At 37.2% G+C, this 18,883-nt stretch overlaps 1 protein-coding gene across 3 annotated transcripts in view; it reads right to left on the bottom strand.

The window, feature by feature from the left end:
- eda (ectodysplasin A) overlaps positions 1–18,883 on the bottom strand; it is a 233,408-nt gene that overhangs the window by 15,509 nt on the left and 199,016 nt on the right. For all 3 annotated transcript variants that reach the window (XM_028815515.2, XM_028815516.2, XM_028815514.2), the window contains exon 3: positions 6,157–6,192. In XM_028815515.2, the coding sequence (XP_028671348.1) occupies positions 6,157–6,192 (36 nt within the window). The remainder of the gene's footprint in view (positions 1–6,156; positions 6,193–18,883) is intronic.

Raw genomic sequence — 18,883 nt, 5'->3', positions numbered from 1 at the left:
GGCATACGTACAAAAACAGAAATGTGCATGCACACAAAAAAATGCAGATGCACAAATCTGTGCGTACGCAAAGTTCCACACACTTCCCTTTTACAAATTGCAAAGAATGTGAAATTTAATGCATGCACCTACGGCCCCACCCTGACTCTTCCCAGAATTTTGCATATTTTAATATGCAAATCAATACAAATATCACCTTCTCTTCAGTGTTTAGTTAAAACTAATGGTAAAGGCATGTGGAAAAAAAGAATTTCAGCAAATGCGAAGTGGAGGCAAGGAAAAATATACTATTTTGTTGGCTTATGCTGTAATATAAGAAACAAAAGTGTGGCGGAGACACTTTAAAGTTCAAGTTCAGAAAGTCGCACTGGGCCTGAAAGAAAAAAGTGGACAGATATCACAGTCGACATGAAAAGATGAGTTTCAGCCCACTGTCTGTTTATTCTGTTTCAGACAATATTACAAAAACTGTGCGATAATGGTTAGGCGGTGATGCTGCTGCTGTGCAGAGTACGTCTTTAGATGCTGGCTGCACACACACACCTCAACTTCGGAAACTGCTGAGAGGCCATCTGGCTGTGTGCTAACAGACTGTTCAGGAGTCACAAAATGCAACCGTGGATGCTGTAAGAGATGTGTCCAATGAACTAAGGAATATAAGGGCTGTAATATACTGTATGATACTGACCACAAATTATATGAATTGGTTAAAAAATAAATGCTCCATCTGATTACCTGTTTTTACATTCTGCTAATTACATTCAAACAAAGTTGTAATGCTGGCTGATCTGGCTGATCATTTGGTGGGTCAGGTTCATCATAGCGCATCTCTTCAGGTACATGGTTGCACACTGCGACATGCTTTATGTGTGCTATAGAGCAGCACATTAATAGAGTGGAAATGCTTTTGATTTACATAAGCAAATTCATTCTCTGAAGGTGCCTTTATAGTGTAGCAATGGAACAGAGCGCCAAAACGGACCGATTCTCTGCTTTTTACTTTGAGGTGACTCGTTATCCTTAAAAGGACCGCTTGCCTTTTGCTGCACTAGTTGGAAAAAACACCTGCAACTGTACAGAGCTGCTGTTTTAATAGGTTTTCCAGCTATATATGATGTAATGTCAACACATTCTTTTGGTGATTCATCCTTGGCTGATGTAACTTGTCCGCCATTGTTCCAACAGCAAAGTGCATGGAGTTGACCGTTCCGATTGGAAAATTGGACATTGCTGTGAATTGCGCTTTTATGTTTGCTTGTTCAATCACAGTGTAAGGAAATCTTATACAGTATATCTAGATGACAAATGGATAATACCATTCTATACAGCTGGCGTGCTTGACTCAGTGATGTTTGTGAAATACCCGATTGGTCAGCAAGTTCACATTGAAAAGCTCCTGTGGTTAAAAACCAGAGGGTGGACAGAACTTTCAGAAATCGAAATTGACTTAGAAGCCAGTCATCATTATCTATAAATACGCACTTTCTTCTAATTCTGCAATGTCTTCTAACAATGCTAAACCAGCTAGGGTAGTTGGAACAGTCTGGCCATTCCATGCACCAGTATATTGTTACAAAATGATTATAATTAAGTGAATTAAATTTGTAAAAGATATGCAATTAATTTTGGTGTATCTGATATATCTCGTGTATTTCATGCAAATATGAAAAAGAAAGGTAAAAAACAAAGAACCAGTAGCACTGCTTTGACGCTGGGTGCCGTCAGTTTGCTAAACTGAGCAGAAACATGCGAACGCAAGGGGGCTACCGTGAAAGTGTGTGTGGCTTTATGCCATGTTTATTTTTTATACAACACAAAGTGTAGAGGAAACGGGCCTATGCAACACTTTTGTGTGTGCGAACCATTTATACACGAGGCCCCTGTTCCTTAGAATCAATCTAACTGGATTGCTAAGAACAATGACTAACATAATCTCATACAGAATGTAATTAACATGTCTTTTGTTAAACATAATTTGATCTTAATGAAAAAAATCATATTTAGATCAAAACATTCTTACAGTCTTGTATCAAAAAAAAAAAAGCCTCCCACCGTCACAGGATGTAAACAGCTTTAGCTCATGTTGTATGAATTATTCAGAAATCCTATGAATTGGGAAATGCTACTCTAAGAACAGCATAGGAAATGACTGGCCATAGGTTGGTTAAAAGCATGGTTCTTAGTTCCACATCTTGGTTGTTAAATTCATTTTAAAATGGCAATAGTCTGATGACACAACTTCCTCTCTTCTGTCTTTGTTTAGACATAGTACTACTCTAGGACTCCTTTAGCTTAGAAATAGTATAAAATGAAAGCAGGATATAAAGAAGCTATTTTTCCTTTGCATCACACAGAATTCTCTATTGCAATGTTTTATTGTTGGGCTATTCCTTAAATCCTCTGCTGTTAATTCAAAACAACAGCAGAAAGGATCAGAGAACTATGAAGTACGATTATTATCTGTAAAAACCTGAATCACTACATTGATCTTTCAGACAACCTTTAAACAGATTTTATAACTAATTTCAGATATTAAAAATTGTTAAATGACTTAGTTCTCTATTTATCCTACTGAATCATGAAACATTCTCACATGATGCAGTTCTTCCTAAAATTCACATTAATACTAATGCAACAGCCAAAGCATTTAGCAGTAGAACCTTCAAAACACTGACCGATCTATATGTCAGTGCCAGCGAAACTTAACTGGGTGTTAAGATTGAAGACTCATTTTTCAGCATATCGTGGTTTTTCAGAGATGACACTAAGGCTATTCATATTCATCCATCCATCCATTTTCCAACCCGCTGAATCCAAACATAGGGTCATGGGGGTTATTCATATTTTAAAATTTTAATAATTCCAAAATTAATTTTGATTGTGATTTTTTTTTTATGTGAATATTGCATTTTTCCCTTAGAAACAGAATTGATATGCTATTACTAATGACAGATACTACTTCTAAGTTTTAAGTATATTTCTCCAAATTCAATGACACTTGCTTGATGCATAATACATTACAGATTTCCAAGGCAAGTCCTTGAGACCGGGCTTATCAAGTGTAAACATATTTTGGCTTTTATTATGTTTTTTTTTTGTTTTTTTCTGGAATCTGTGCAAACACTTTGTAGTTGTCTTTTTTATACATTTTACTTAATTTAATTGGAAGCAAATAATATTTCATAAATCAAGTCAAACTTAACAAACCAGAATTCAACCCCAAGTAATTGTCTTTTAAATTGCTCTTTGGTCGTGGCTTGTTATGCTCATAGTTTCGCATGTATTTGTTGGTAGTCACAGTAGGTGCTCTTGAAGCCTAATTAAAAGCATGAAACACAGACAGCGTGGCCATGAATGATTTCTGTCCTGTGGCAATCATGTCCAGGAAAACTGGATTCATTTTTGTGGAAGGATACATTCTGTGTTAAATGAAACTGATCACTTTTTGTGGATGGATACATTGTTTTTAATTAAAGTGATCTCTTTTTGTCAGATCACAAAACACTGCCATTTCAAATACAGGTTGCCCTACAGAGCAGTGTTTGTTGGGACCTGCTGTCAACAACCCTTGTCAGGTGGAGGACTAGCTTGCAGCAACTGTAATCACTAGTCTTCCAGCAGACTAGTTGAGCAATGCCCATATTTCACAGGAAGAACAATGAATAGGCTAGTCTATGCAAATAAGACATTTCCATAGTTTATATACTATCACTTTGAAGACATGTGAACACTCCTTTCTTAAGGACCACATGCAGCGCTTCTCTTGTACATTAACTGCTAATCATCATAATGACCGTGCGATTTAATGCATTTAATCGCTGCGTTTCCGGAAAAAAAACAGACAAGCAATGCCCATTTTATATAAAGAGATTGGCATGACATTAAGGAAGCATAGCTGGAAGCTATGTAAAGGGATTAATGACTCTGTAGCATATTAAACTCATTGAAGCCCTCATTTAATTTTTGCCTTTACTGTTTGAAATGCAAAGAAAATTTGAAAAAAAGAAAAAAAAAAAAAACAAATATCAGCAACACTGTGATTTTATATTTTACCTTGTGCTTTACTTTAATCACACTATATTTGTATATGGGCAGCATGGGACGCAGAACTAGTGTTGTTGCAATACAGTACTAGGAGACTGGGTTCATGATGTAGCTTGGTCACTATGGAGTTTTTCTCCATAATTCCCATTAATTGCATGTAATGTTGATTGCATACACTAAACACTGGATAATGATTTTTCTTCTTTTAGGTGTATCTTAATGATTTTGGCCTGCTGATCACAAAAATCACCAAATGTTCCTATCGCATATCTGTTTATTACAATTGCCTATTTCTGTGATTTCCTCTCATATTACAGGTAGACATATACAGTTTAACAACTTCAGCTGGTGATCTAAAAGTAGTGGAACTGCTATTAGGAATGCAGCTTAGATATACCAAGTACTGCTGTTTCATCTGCAAACAGAACATCCGTGCTGAATTGCCTCAAAAGTGCTGGCCACTCCATAAGCATTTGGCTCCAGAGCAGAAAAGTGTGACACACAACTACTTCTTGACTCAAAGATATTTTAGCCTCCTCTTCATAAAAAATTTGGACTGAAAAAAAAAACTTTTGTGAAAGTGATGAACAAGGAAGGTAAAGGATTTCAGTATTTGTAACAGATGTTTCTAGGAATAACTGATGCCAAGATTTTTGTTGATCCACAAATCAAACACGTCATCAGTGATAAGAGGTCCAAAGATCTGACAGTGGGGCTGGAGGAAATTGCATGGAAGGTATTCAAGGATGTTGTTAGGAATTGTCTTGGCAACTATAGAGCACCAAACAAAACTATCAAGTGCAACATGTTGCTAAAGTTTAATTTTCTGCATTCATGCTTGGAACTCTGCCCTGCTATTGGCAAACAGTGACAAACAGTTTCATGGCAAGTGCAATCCATCAAAGCTAGCCAACTATTGTTGGACACTGAAAAGAGAGGTCCAACAAGAGATGCTGTGTACAAATGAAAATCAGCAGTAAAATAATTTTTTCTCAGTTGACCTAATACATTGTGTCAACATCATTAAGCAAGTAAACATGCTAAAATCAATAAAAGGTAATTTCACATTTCTCCAAATTCCTGCATGATACACTCATTCAGATAATATACTCGTGTTCGGCTAGAAGCTGTCTATCATAATCACCAAACATTTTCAGAAAGCAAAATTTTTGAAAAATACCTGTTGTTCGGTGAAATTGATCAGACTTGAGTAGGAGTGTGAGTATGAGTGTAAGTATGCCTTGCAATGAACTGGTGCTGTCTCCAGGATTCTTCCCTTGTGCCTAAAGGAAATAGGCTTTAGCTGCTATTGACCCTACACTTAAATTAAGTAGACTGAGAAGATGAACTGAATAATTGTAATATTTGTAAATATTTACTGAGAAATGAGAAAATGTGCAAATTTGACATAGTCAGTCACCAGGCTCTGAATCTGACCCCATGGCATATGGTGTCAGAGATGGCATTGCTAAGCACTGTGTGATTGTGCTGTCATTCTAAACAAGTTCACCACGAGAAACATTTAATGTCTGTGATCAAAAGGTTGACAACAAACTCTGCACAGTTTTATAAGTTAAATGTTAAGCGGGTGTCACATTACACAACAAATCAAAGGGAAGTTGAAAACTGGTGACTGTCACTAAATATTAAATTACATGATTGAAAATCTCAGGGTATGACAAAGTATTGGAAGCTGTCTCCTTTTTCTGACAGTAGTTAATATGCTGCCTGCCACAGCTGGTGCTCTACAAGTGTTTTTCTGATAGGGCAAGTTCAGCCACAGTCTGCCTGTTGGGTCCTTGCAGCTACATTATACACATTGTAGTTCCAGGTGGGCCCTCATTGGTTCTCAACTCTTGTACTGTACACACACTGATATTGTCGAGATGAGTCTCCAGCTGCTTGGACTGAGACACTATATATGCCACATTACACGACTGTTAGTCATAGGAGTATGCCATATCTACATACATCTTGTTAAGATTATGGAAATTAATCTTGCAGGTCAAAACTGCTGGAAAAGCAGCTGTATAATGTGACATGGCCTTTAGGTAAAAGCAATATGAGACAACTCTTTATTATTAACATACTGTATACATTTCAAAACAATACCTTTTTTTTTGGGTTTTCCTTGATTAGGGCTGGAACCTGAAATAATAAATACAAAACAAAATCAAAAAATACCATTAGTATGCAAAGTAAATATACAAATAAAACATTAAGCTTAATTTTACATGATTCACATTGTGTATTAAAGTAATAAAAACTGAGAAGTTTCAATACATTATAACCATCTACTACAGCCTCAAAAATTGAAATAAAATTTTATAAACTGAGAATGAGATGTAGGATTAAGTAAAAGAAAACATATATTATTTAGTATATGATAACATTATAAAAAGAGTATATGTAATAGAATATCACAACTATTAATGTTAATGAATCAAAAGGTTTTCAGAAAATGGTCTGAGATGCTCTAAGCCAGAGGTGGGCAAAGTCATTCCTGGAGAGCCGCAGTGGCTGCAGGTTTTAATTCCAACCCAATTGCTTAATTAGAAACCAATCCTTGCCAATCTCAGACCTTATTTAATTTTATGGCTTGTTAGTCTGTGCAATGTAAGGCTCTTATATCGTAGATTTTTTTCCTTTCCAAGGATATCATCCAAATGATATGAAGCCTAAAACAGATCATTTTCAGTCTGTCACATTTTTCTATTAAGTGTTTTATTAAATCAAACCGTGCATGATGAACACACACAGATGTAATTGGAAAAAAGCTAGCTGGAGAACTGCTGGCTGCTTTGTCTTTTACATCTTATTGCTAATAAGGAACAATTAAAACACTGAATGCAGCAGTTTAAGATTGAAATAAGCAATTACGGTTGGAGAACCTTAACAAGCGAGACCACTAAAATGAAGCATCAAAATGTCACTTAAGCAATATGTGCTTCATCAGCAATAATTGAGTTCTCGTTAAGGAACTGGGTTGGAACAAAAACCTGCACATACTGCGGCTCTCCAGGACCGACATTGCCTACCCCTGTTCTAACCCAATTGCTTAATAAGAAGCACTTATTGCTCTAGAAACACTTCTGCTTCATTTTAGTTATCTCCTTCATTAAGATTTTGAACCCTTATTTCTTATTTAAGTCTTAAACAGCTGCATTCTCGGTTTTTAATTGCTCCTTATTAGCAATAAGATGCAAATGACAAAAGAAACCAGCAGTTATCCATTTTGCTTGTTACCCTTTACACCTGTGTGTATTTATCGTGCACTATTTGGTTTAATTAAATACTTGGAAGGAAAGAGAAGAGAAAAAAGTGAAGGATTGAGAATTACCCATCCGTTTTACACTTCAAAGTATTTGGATGATATCCTTAGAATGGAAAAAAAAATCTAGGATATGAGAATGACTTGACATAGCAGTGTTAAAGCACTAACAAGCCATGAAATGTAATTATTGGCAAGGGGATTCGAACCGGCAACCTTCGGGATACCAGCGCAGATCCTTAGAGGGCGGAGTGGTGGCTCTGAGGCTAAGGATCTGCGCTGGTATCCCGAAGGTTGCCGGTTCGAATCCCCATCACTGCCAAAAGGCCACTGCTCTGCTGGGCCCTTGAGCAAGGCCCTTAACCTGTAATTGCTCCAGGGGCGCTGTACAATGGCTGACCCTGCGCTCTGACCCCAAGGGGTATGCGAAAACTAACAAATTCCTAATACAAGAAATTGTATAAGGCGAAATAATGAACAAAACAAAAACAAAGGATTGTTTTCTAATTAAGCAACTGGGTTGGAACAAAAACCCACAGCCACTGCGGCCCTCCAGGAATGACTTTGCCCACCCCTGCTCTAAGCCAAGGGTGGTGAACTCCAAGCCTGGAGTGCCGCAGTGGCTGCAGGTTTTCATTCTAACCCTTTTCCTAATCAGTGACCAGTTTTCACTGCTAATTAACTTTTCCCCCATCACTTTAATAGCCCTGTTAGAAGAGTTCAGCCCTCTGAATTGATTCCTTTCTTCATTGAATGACAGCCAAGCAGAAATGAGATGTGAAACGAGCTAACAGATGACCAGCTAAACTGGGGCTTCAAACTCCAACCAATTTCACTCCAATCGTTTCCTTAATGAGAAGCCAATTCTTGCTGTTAATTAAACCTGTTATTTAATTCCATGGCTTGTTGCTGCTCTCATTCTGCCACAGCACACATTTCGAAAACTGTTGTTTTTCTGTTCTTTCTAAGAGCACTGTCAAAATGTTTTGGTGACCTGAGAGATCAACCTTACCAAGACCATCACCTCTCTTTAATTTCAGATATTGTGTAATGGGCACAGGGGAGCTGGTCATGTGGTGGCTTGTTTTGTGTCTCATTATTGTTTGGCTGCTAATTAAAGAAAAAGAAACAACTATGGGGCCTGAGTCAAGTTAATTAAAAGAAGTAATCAGCAGCACAAACTGGTCACTAATTAAGAAGACGGTAAGAATAAAAACCTGCAGCCACTGCGGCACTCGAGGCCTATTAGTTCTTGATGTCAGTGGGTAAAGTGTGTTCCTGATTAAAGGGGAAAAAAATGATATCGCGTAACAAAAATTTATGCTGCAGTGAGAAAGTATTTGTCCTCTTTTATTTCAAATTTTTGAAAGTGAATATTTTCAAATTTTAAACCAAAATCAAATATTAGCTATAGGACACACAAAGGAACAGATGACACATTCTTTAAACCTATTTCTTTTATTTAATGAACTAAATGATTCAATTTTAATCTGACATTGTATGAAAAACTATTGGTCTCCCAGTTAAAGGGACGAAGTCAGCTGATAAAACACAGATACACTTGATTACAGCCAGCACTTCTCAGTAGAAGTGTTGCTTACTTTGATCCTTAATAACACAGTCAATTTCAAGTACAAAGATTCAAAAAGCATGTAATAATAGTACAATACAGAGAAATTCTGGATAAAATCAAGAAAAATTTGTTTATCAGTTTGAAAAGGGCAAGAAAGTAATTTTTTCTAAGGGTTGTGGACACAATCAAACCACAGGAAGAGCCATAGTCTCCAAATGGAAAACAACTTGACCACTAGTGAATCTTCTAAAGAGTAGCCAGTCAAAAAGAGTCCATGAATGCAGAATAAAAACATCCAGGAAACCATAAAGGGTCTTAAAAGTCATTCAAAGAAACACAGGCTTCCTCTGCCTCAACAAAGTCAACGTGCATGACTTCTAAAGGACACTGGGCAAAAATGAGCCTCATTGGAAGGCAGCAAAGCAGAAACCATTACTAATGTCAAACAATGTGAATACTTGTCTCTCATTTCCTTGGGAGTATCTGGATGATCTCCAAGCCTTTTGGGATAATGTTCTATAGACTGATTAAACAAAAGTAGAACTTTGTATTTCATGGGTCCCATTATATCCAGTATAAAGCAAACATAGCCATTCATACAAGAGCACCGTTTGGGGGTGGCAAGTGGGGCGACCGTGCCTAAGGGGGCCCTGCTTTTGAGGTCCGCTTGTCCCGTTTGAGCGGATTTGCCAAATTATATTCTCCAGTATGTGTGTGTGTGTGTGTGTGTGTATGTGTATATTTTTTATATATATATAAATATATATATAAATTATATAATGCTTCTAAGAGGAACCCTTATCGCATATCGAGACTCAGAGTATATTTGCAGTTTGGGTACTTTTCTAGAAGAGGTCCTGCTAATTTCCACACGACACTGCTTTGCATTTCGCACTGTCGTGGTATTTGTCATGAATTATGAATTGCACTTTTTTTTAATAGATTATATTGTTATATTTGACGTAACTAGCCCAGTGTAGGGTTGGTCAGCTCTAGGCCCCGCATACCCCTAAGGCCACCTCTGAATTCATAACAACATCATACAGCAGTCAAATGTGGTGGTAGAATGATAGTGTTGGGAGTGCTTTGCTTTCTCAAGACCTGAATAATTATCTGTTATCGAAAGGACCATAAATTCTACTCATTCTCTTTCTCCTTTTCTGATACATTCATCTACCTGTAAGCTGAATCTGAAGTGTAGCTTAGCCACAAGCAGGGCTTGAAATTTTGCATGTGATTGCGGGAATCCTGCTCAAATTTTGTAATTCCTACAAATTCTAATTTTGAATGCAAACATTTGTTTTCATTGTTTATGTTTTATTAAGCTTGCATTCATTGGTTGTCATCTTCCTCTTGCAGTTGCTCTTGATCAGAACATATAGCAGTAGAATTTATCAGGTTGATCAGTTGTTCAGGAGTCGCGGATGTAGCTGCCTTGCTATTCCCTGTGTTTGGGCTTTAGAAGAAACTTGGCTAAAATGTGTTAGATTTAAGGCTAAAAACAGACTGGAGTATATTATTAAGTATATTATTAATGTCAAATAAATACAAATATTCAAGAATTGATTTGGATCATTTAGTGAATTCATATTCAGTTTCACTCTGCGTCCCTATTACTTGCCCAGAGAGTTTGGACACGTCATTGTTGTCATTGTGTACATCCCTCCTCGGGCAGACGTGGAGACAGCAAGTGACATCATCCATTCTGCTGTTGCTAAGTTACAAACGCAGCACCCTGAGGCGCTTGTGCTAATCGCTGGAGACTTTAACCATGTAACGCTGGACAAAACATTGCCTGCCTTCTCCTAGTATGTGGACTGTAACACCCGGGGAAATAAGACTATTGACTTACTGTATGCAAACGTTAAAGACGCATACAGCGCCACCCCGCTGCCTGCGCTTGGGAAAGCAGATCATAACCTGATTCTGCTTCAGCCTCACTACAAACCAAGAGTTAGGGTCCTACCTACAACCACACGCTCATTCAGGAAGTGGTCCCCTGAGGCAGAGAATGCTTTGGAACTACAGACTGGGATATCATCAGGGATCACATAGTGAGAACATTGAGGAGGTTGTTGACTGCACTACTGACTACATCAACTTCTGTATGGACATTGTAGTTCCAGTAAGAACAGTACGCTGCTATGCTAACAACAAGCCATGGATTACAAGTGATATCAAGGGCCTTTTGAACCAGAAAAAAAGGGCTTTTAAAGGCGGTGATCAGCATGAGCTCAAGCACGTGCAGAAGGAACTCCGAGTCCAGCTCAGGGTGGCGAAGGAGCAGTACAGGAGAAAGCTGGAGCAGAAGTTGCATGAAGGAAGTGTGGGATGGGATGAAGATCATCACTGGCTGCAGCTCGAAGCGGGGTGCCACCATCGAGAGAGACATGAAGAGAGCAAACCAAATGAAGAACATTTTTAACAGGTTTGACCACCCTAACCCACTGTCACCTCGGAGTACTGCACCCTCCACCCATCCTTCTGCTGATACCAGCATAGGAGAGAGTTTCCCCCCACCCACAATTACAACAGCCGAGGTGAGCAGAGAGCTGAGGAGACTTCGTGCCAGCAAAAGCAGCGGGTCCAGATGGAGTATCACCACAACTGCTGAAGGTCTGTGCAACGGAGCTGGGGCATCCTCTACAGTGCATCTTCAACCTGAGCCTGGAACAAGGGAGAGTCCCAAGGCTTTGGAAAACATCTTGCATCACCCCAGTCCCAAAGGTATCACGTCCTAGTGAGCTGAATGACTTCCAGCCTGTTGCTCTGATATCACATGTGATGAAGACCATGAAGAGGCTGCTGCTTCACCACCTGAGGCCACAGGTTCAACACGCCCTCTGCAGTTCGCACATCAGGAGAAGGTGGGAGCGGAGGATGCCATCATCTATATGCTACACCAATCACTCTCCCACTTGGACAGAGGCAGTGGTGCTGTAAGAATTATGTTTCTAGATTTCTTTAGCGCCTTCAACACAATCCAACCTCTGCTCCTTAGGGACAAGCTGACAGAGATGGAAATAGATTCATACCTGGTGGCATGGATCGTGGACTATCTTAAAGACAGACCTCGGTATGTGCGTCTCGGGAACTGCACGTCTGACATTGTGGTCAGCAACACAGGAGCGCCACAGGGGACTGTACTTTCTCCGGTCCTGTTCAGCCTATATACATTGGACTTCCAATATAACTCGGAGTCTTGCCACGTGCAAAAGTTCACTGACGACACTGCTATTGTGGGCTGCATCAGGAGTGGGCAGGAGGAGGAGTATAGGGACCTAATGAAGGACTTTGTTAAATGGTGCGACTCAAACCACCTACACCTGAACACCAGCAAAACCAAGGAGCTGGTGGTGGATTCTAGGAGGCCCAGACCCCTCATGGACCTCGTGATCATCAAAGGTGACTGTGTGCAGAGGGTGCAGACCTATAAATACCTGGGAGTGCAGCTTGATGGTAAATTAGACTGGACTGCCAATACTGATGCTCTGTGTAAGAAAGGACAGAGCTGGTTATACTTCCTTAGAAGGCTGGTGTCTTTCAACATCTGCAATAAAATGCTGCAGATGTTCTATCTGATGGTTGTGGCGAGCGCCCTCTTCTACGCAGTGGTGTGCTGGGGAGGCAGCATAAAGAAGAAGGACGCCTCATGCCTGGACAAACTGGTGAGGAAGGCAGGCTCTATTGTAAGAATGGAGCTGGACAGCTTTAGATCTGTGGCAGAGCGACGGGCGCTGAGCAGGCTCCTATCAATTATGGAGAATCTACTGCATCCACTAAACAGTGTCATCTCCAGACAGAGGAGCAGCTTCAGCGAAAGACTGCTGTCACTGTCCTGCTCCACTCACGGACTGAGAAGATCGTTCCTCCCCCCAAACTATGTGACTCTTCAATTCCACCCCGGGGGGGTAAACGTTAACATTATTCAAAGTTATTGTCTGTTTTTACCTGCATTTTTATTATTCTTTAATTTAATATTGTTTTTTGTATCAGTATGCTGCTGCTGGAATATGTGAATTTCCCCTTGGGATTAATAAAGTATCTATCTATCTATCTATCTATCTATCTATCTATCTATCTATCTATCTATCTATCTATCTATCTATCTATCTATCTATCTATCTATCTATCCTTTTTATTTTACGTATTCATTACTGCTAATTTGTGGCTGTGCTGTGAAAGACCCTCATAATTGTAATTTCTCTACAATGTTAATGTTGGGCTGACTGCCTATAAGCCTTAATCTGCAAAGTGAAATCAGTGATGCACAAAAACATAAGAAACAATGATAAAGGATATTTTTTATGAAAATCAGCTGTAGATATCCAAGGCTAAGAGTATGTTAACTATGTTGTGTTTTATCAAAACATCCCAAATTTCTTAAGTGAACAGTATTCATTGTTACAGTCCTATGCGGACTCCTCAGCTGTCATAAAGATGTAGAAAACTATACTTTGATGGTATACTATGGATTAAAAAAGTACTTTTCTCATCATATTTTAAATTCTCAACATTTTTGTATTATGCTACTGATGCAATTTCTCCTCTGCAAGTCTAGTTTTTAAGAATTATTTAAAATTAACAACAGAGTTAACACATAATATGAAATACTAAGTTGCAACAGTAAAGGTGGCTGAAATATTAATATCAAGATGTTTTTTAAACTGTTGGATTTTTAAACCCCAAACAAACTTTCTTTCTCTTAAAAGAGTGTGAATTTAACACAAGGGGGATTTCAGAATCTCCTAGTGGAAATAGTTTATTTCGTATGAGAAAATTCTCAAATTATATTAAACACATTATTTTGTTCTTAAATACTCCACAGCTTCTCACCTACAGAAAAAAAAAAAAAAAAAAAAAAAGTGCTGTTGCAGTCGCATACAGAGGAATAAAGATTAACAGAATAATTTACAAATCTTGATATGCTTTCTTTAGCTCTAGCATGAAAGGCACATTATATAATTTATTTGATTTTACTGTATTTCATAAAATGTGGTGAAACCAACAAAGTGTGTTCAATAAACAATGAATTATAAGAAAAAATTTAAAAGTCAAAGATTGGCATTAAGATTATTTTGGTCTTTATATTCAATGGGTTTTCTCTGTTCTAGTTGTACCACAACTGGCCAGCACTATAAACAGAGACAAGAGTGGCTAGGATGAAAGCTTGAAGTGACTTGTTGCACCTTTTGTTTTATGAAAAGTGCATCACACAAGAAATACACAACTCAAACTACTAGGAGGAAATATAAGATAAAAATGTAAGCGTTGAGGATGGAATGCTAAGGATAACAGAATACATATTAAGGAGTCAAAGTTGGGCTTCAGCCGAAACCATAGTTTTCCAGAATAAACCATTTAGGTCAATAGTGATTTCACTGTCAACTATATTAATAACTGATTAATGAGTGTTTCAATAAAACCAGGTATCTCATTTCTATTTTACTAGAAAAGGATAAGCTAGTAAGTCTCAAAATGGTTTCATGAATAAAATATAAACATTTTAAGAAGCACTTCTGGCTATTCAGAAGGACCCAGTCTAAAATATGTATAGACAAGTTCAGACTTTTAAACTCTCCAAATAAAAATGATATGCTCTCATGGTTACTGTGAAGCCCAGGTGAGGCTTAGTCACAGCATAAGGCTAACTAAAAAATGCATCAGATTATTAATTTAGTTATTCTTGATGGAATTTTTATGAGGAAAATCTTGAACATTTATTTCTACAACCTTTCCTTTGTCTTCACAGCTAACCAAAATTGCCACCACAAAGGAAGCTACGACCAGGCAGAAAGTGGAGATTGAGTTTATGTGGACATGGGCAGACTTTTAATTAATAAGAAAGGGTGAAGCTTAGATTTCTGATCCATTTCACATTACTTGTTTGCGGAGTATTGTGGTTAGGTGAAGGTCAGCTCTATCTTTTCACTGATTTAACTACTTAATTTTCATATCAAAGTCATGACTGTTATTCTCCAGTCAAATATCTCAAATCCAACCTCCGCATATCTTCTTTCAGAACAACTTAAACGATGGGCTGATTCCACATATTTGCTGAATGACTTCTTGGGTTTCTGGCATTACAAATCATATGCTGCACTTTTACATACAGCTGGAATACAAACAAATGTATAGTGTTTTAGCCTCAAATATATATCTAGTCAGCTACTCCATCTTATAAATGCTTCTGACCCATGCCTAATGTGAGTAGCACTATGAGAAAACCTGGAAAGACAGTAAACAAGTAAACGTAGTCTTTAAAAAAGGAAATATTTGAGAGGCTTTATTTTTGTCGTCCTTATTAGACTAGAATGTGGTTTTAGGAGCATGTACATATAGGAATATTTTGGACAAAATAAAATAAATAGAAGTACAATTAAATGCGACAGTAAATTAATAAATAAAAACAACAAGAAATGTGACTATAAATACATGTGCTATGAAAAATATTTTTATTTCTTTGTGTTTATTGAATTATTTCTTCATTTATTTATTTCAGTGACTCCACAAACAACATGAATAAGCCCTAAAATGAAAAACGGCAATTTCGCTCATCAAAGTTGAGAGGATGGGTTCTAACAAATACTGTTTTTTTGATTGTTAAATTGTTAGTGCAGTGGACGTAAACCTTTGGCCATCAAGTACTACATTTACAGAAAATGCATCAGATGTAAACCCCTAATAATGAATTCAGAATTTCTTGAATTAAAGCCACTTTAAACAGTAATTCTGGGCATATTTTACTTACACTTGTTTCTGATGTGCACAAATGCAACTTTGAGCTTGCATATGAGCTATAATAATAATTATTATAATACATTTTATTTATATAGAGCCTTTCCCATGCTCAAGGCTCTTCACAGAGTCACAGGAAGAACAGCAGGGTATATGCAATATTGAATACAAATAGTTTCTGCCTAGAACACTAGAACTGATAAATATAGGATATACAAAGCAATAAAAAAAGGGCTGGAGGATTCAAAAGTCAAGTAAAGCACATATGCAAACTGTATGGATGATTCACAAATCAAGAAACCGTATTTGTGAGAAATCACTCTGAACTTTGACAAGAGAAAATGACAGTTTTCATTTCATGGCTTGTTTCACGTTGTGTGTGGTGTCACTGAAATAAAGGCATAAAGAAATAAGCAACACAAATATATTTTGTGACACAATTAATTATTTATACTCGCATTTCATGTTATTATTTATTGTCACATTTTGTAGTACTTCAAATTTATTTGTGTATTTGTTTGTTTTTGTCTAGAATATTCCTCTATACATGTAAAGAGTTCTGAATTTTTCTAAGCTTGTTATCCCGTCATTTCGTTTAGGCTAGGAGAATGAATCACAGATAGAAGGAGAAATCTAGGGGCCAGCAAATACCCAGTGCTGACATAGCTGCAGGTTAAGTAATGTACCACAACCATACACAGTCCTTGGTTAGCCATAGTTCACCTTACTGTGTCAGGCAAGTCTTCTTTTTGCATCTGCTGCTACAGGGCTGCTGTGCAGTGATTTTTTGCTAATTTATTGTCAAGTGTATTTTCTTTTAAAGTGAGAGATGCCCAAACTACTGAAACTTTTTGATGATTTCAGATAGAACCCTGATCTATACTTTTTTTGAGTTAAATTTTAATTGAGGATTGTTTTAATTAAGTAACTTCAGTACTCATGGTTCCCCTAAAATCACACACATGTTCTTTGAATTATCCTTACAGAACAGTACTACTAATAAAATTCATGTATATATACTGGTTAAAAGAAATGTTACTTCATGATTACTCAAAACTCCCCGAAAACATCATTGTATACTACTTTCAAGAATTCAAAAGTCTCACCAACCAATAGAGTCAATGAAGTTGGTCAGGTTCTACTGTAGGAATTAAAATCCTCAAAAATAATCACTTTCTTTTGCTGTTTTACTTCATCTTTTGTTTACCTTCTCTTCTTCTTCTTACAATTTGAGGATAATTATACTAAAACACATAGGCCACTGGTGGAGCAGAAAGAACATTTTGTGCGTATGTCACAGAGAAGAAAAAATTAGTATCAAATTTAGAAGATACAACGTTAAAATGCCTCTAATATAATCAAATTTTCCAATTGCCAAATGAGGCCCTGTAGATGATGATAAGATTCAGTCTGGTATATGCCCACATTGCCATGCCTTTGTATTGTAATTGCCACTTGTTTTTCTCCTGCACAGCACACTCTTCATATGTATATAATTTTACATAACTCTGTCTGCTGGGATTAGTCTTGTAATCGTCTAATGTCAAGCAGAATAAGCCTTAGCAGTTTCCTCTGTTTTGACAGAGAATTACTACATCAGAGCAAATGACAGAAGTGTATATATTTTACAGGTATTGAATCCAGATGGTCTGAACTGTTTTTGTCTCATTTCTGAGAAATGTGCCTCAAGTTGGAGGCTAAAAATTATTCATAAAATAGAAAACCTAAATTTACAGGCTTGGCAATAAAATTGATAACTTTGAATAAGGAGTGGCTGCTGTCAAAACAGGTGTGTAGGCCATGAACAAAATGGGTATCAAGTTAAAGTCTAGCATGGTTTACAAGAGTACTCACAAGTGCAGCCCAATTTTGAAAATTAAATGCTCTAAAACTGAAATGTCTGCCCTGGCGACTAACAAATCTCTTCATTTTTGCAATAAAAAACATTTAATTGTTGAAGGGCATGTGGTTGGGACAACTGCCCGATTGGCATAGATGGCACTAATGTTCTACCATCATATTACTGCATTAACTGAAGAACTCCTAAGAAACAGCTATTAAAATGCTTTAACTAATGCAGAAACCAGGGATGTAATTTAGACCAAAACTGTTTGTAGAATTGCAGGGCACTTTTAAATATTTTACTAGTGAAATAATTACATTCAAAGAAAGTGTCCTCTCTCTGTTTTTGTGAAGGAAATACATTTGTCAGACTTACCATTATGCATTTCGTATTTTCCAAATAAAGTTAAACAGGCCTCTTCATTTCATTAACACATAGTAAATCATCAACACTTTTTAAATTAAACAATAATGGTACTGTAAAAGTACTGTCTGCCTTCTCCTCGTAGCATATTTATTCTAGATTTTTATTTAATACAAGAAATTACAACAGTTTTACAATAATTATATGTATAGTCACAACGAATTTTATTGCCCCTTGAACTTTTGCTCTCGGTTATACTTTTGCCACAATACAGTTGCATATAATGAAGTGAAAAACTCATATTTAGCTCATGGGATACAGAGAACCTTTTATCACTTAACATTTGGTTATTTACAATCAAAAATAATTGTTTCTTTTCTCATTGCTTGGATAGCTATTGGTACATTTGCTTTTATGTGATGGTTTCTTTATATGATGGTTTTGGAATCTGTGCATTAAGAAGAAAAGCGGTTTGATAATATTGTTAGAATTACTGGTAAAATTATTGGTCTGCAATAGTGGGGGCGGCAATGCGCAGTATGTGGGCACATGCTCCTAAGAAACACACAAAAACAATAGTCCTTTCTCCCTTAGCTGCACCCCAAAAGCTAGCTACAAAGCAGGCTAACTCTGTCCTGTCAAACAGGATCCATTCTCTGTTTTCACAATTCCCATTGTTGCCATGAAGATGCAGATTTAGATTCCCCAGATTCAAAAGCAACAGATTAAAATTACCTTTCAATATTTAGTGTGGGAACCTAGATATGTGTTCTAATCATGACAATGGATATCATTTCTCATCTCTTGGCTTGTTTTTTTATATTCAGGGAGCAACATTTAATGTTTGTATTTGCTCGCCATACACAAATGGCTTTCTGTTTCATTGACCTCCGTGTTACTTAATCTAACCAAACAGAGGAATTACACAAAGAAACCTGGGTAACTTGAACTGACCAAGCTGTAGTGCATTTTGCAGCCTAATTTACACAATTTTGGAACTTATGATCACCCTGGGTTACATCAATTTTCTAGCCACAACTAACTTTAGTGC

This window comes from Erpetoichthys calabaricus, chromosome 12 (assembly GCF_900747795.2).
Source record: "Erpetoichthys calabaricus chromosome 12, fErpCal1.3, whole genome shotgun sequence".
Lineage (NCBI taxonomy): Eukaryota > Metazoa > Chordata > Cladistia > Polypteriformes > Polypteridae > Erpetoichthys > Erpetoichthys calabaricus.
Note: the sequence above shows the minus strand (reverse complement) of the source record. Positions and strands in the feature narration are given on the sequence as shown.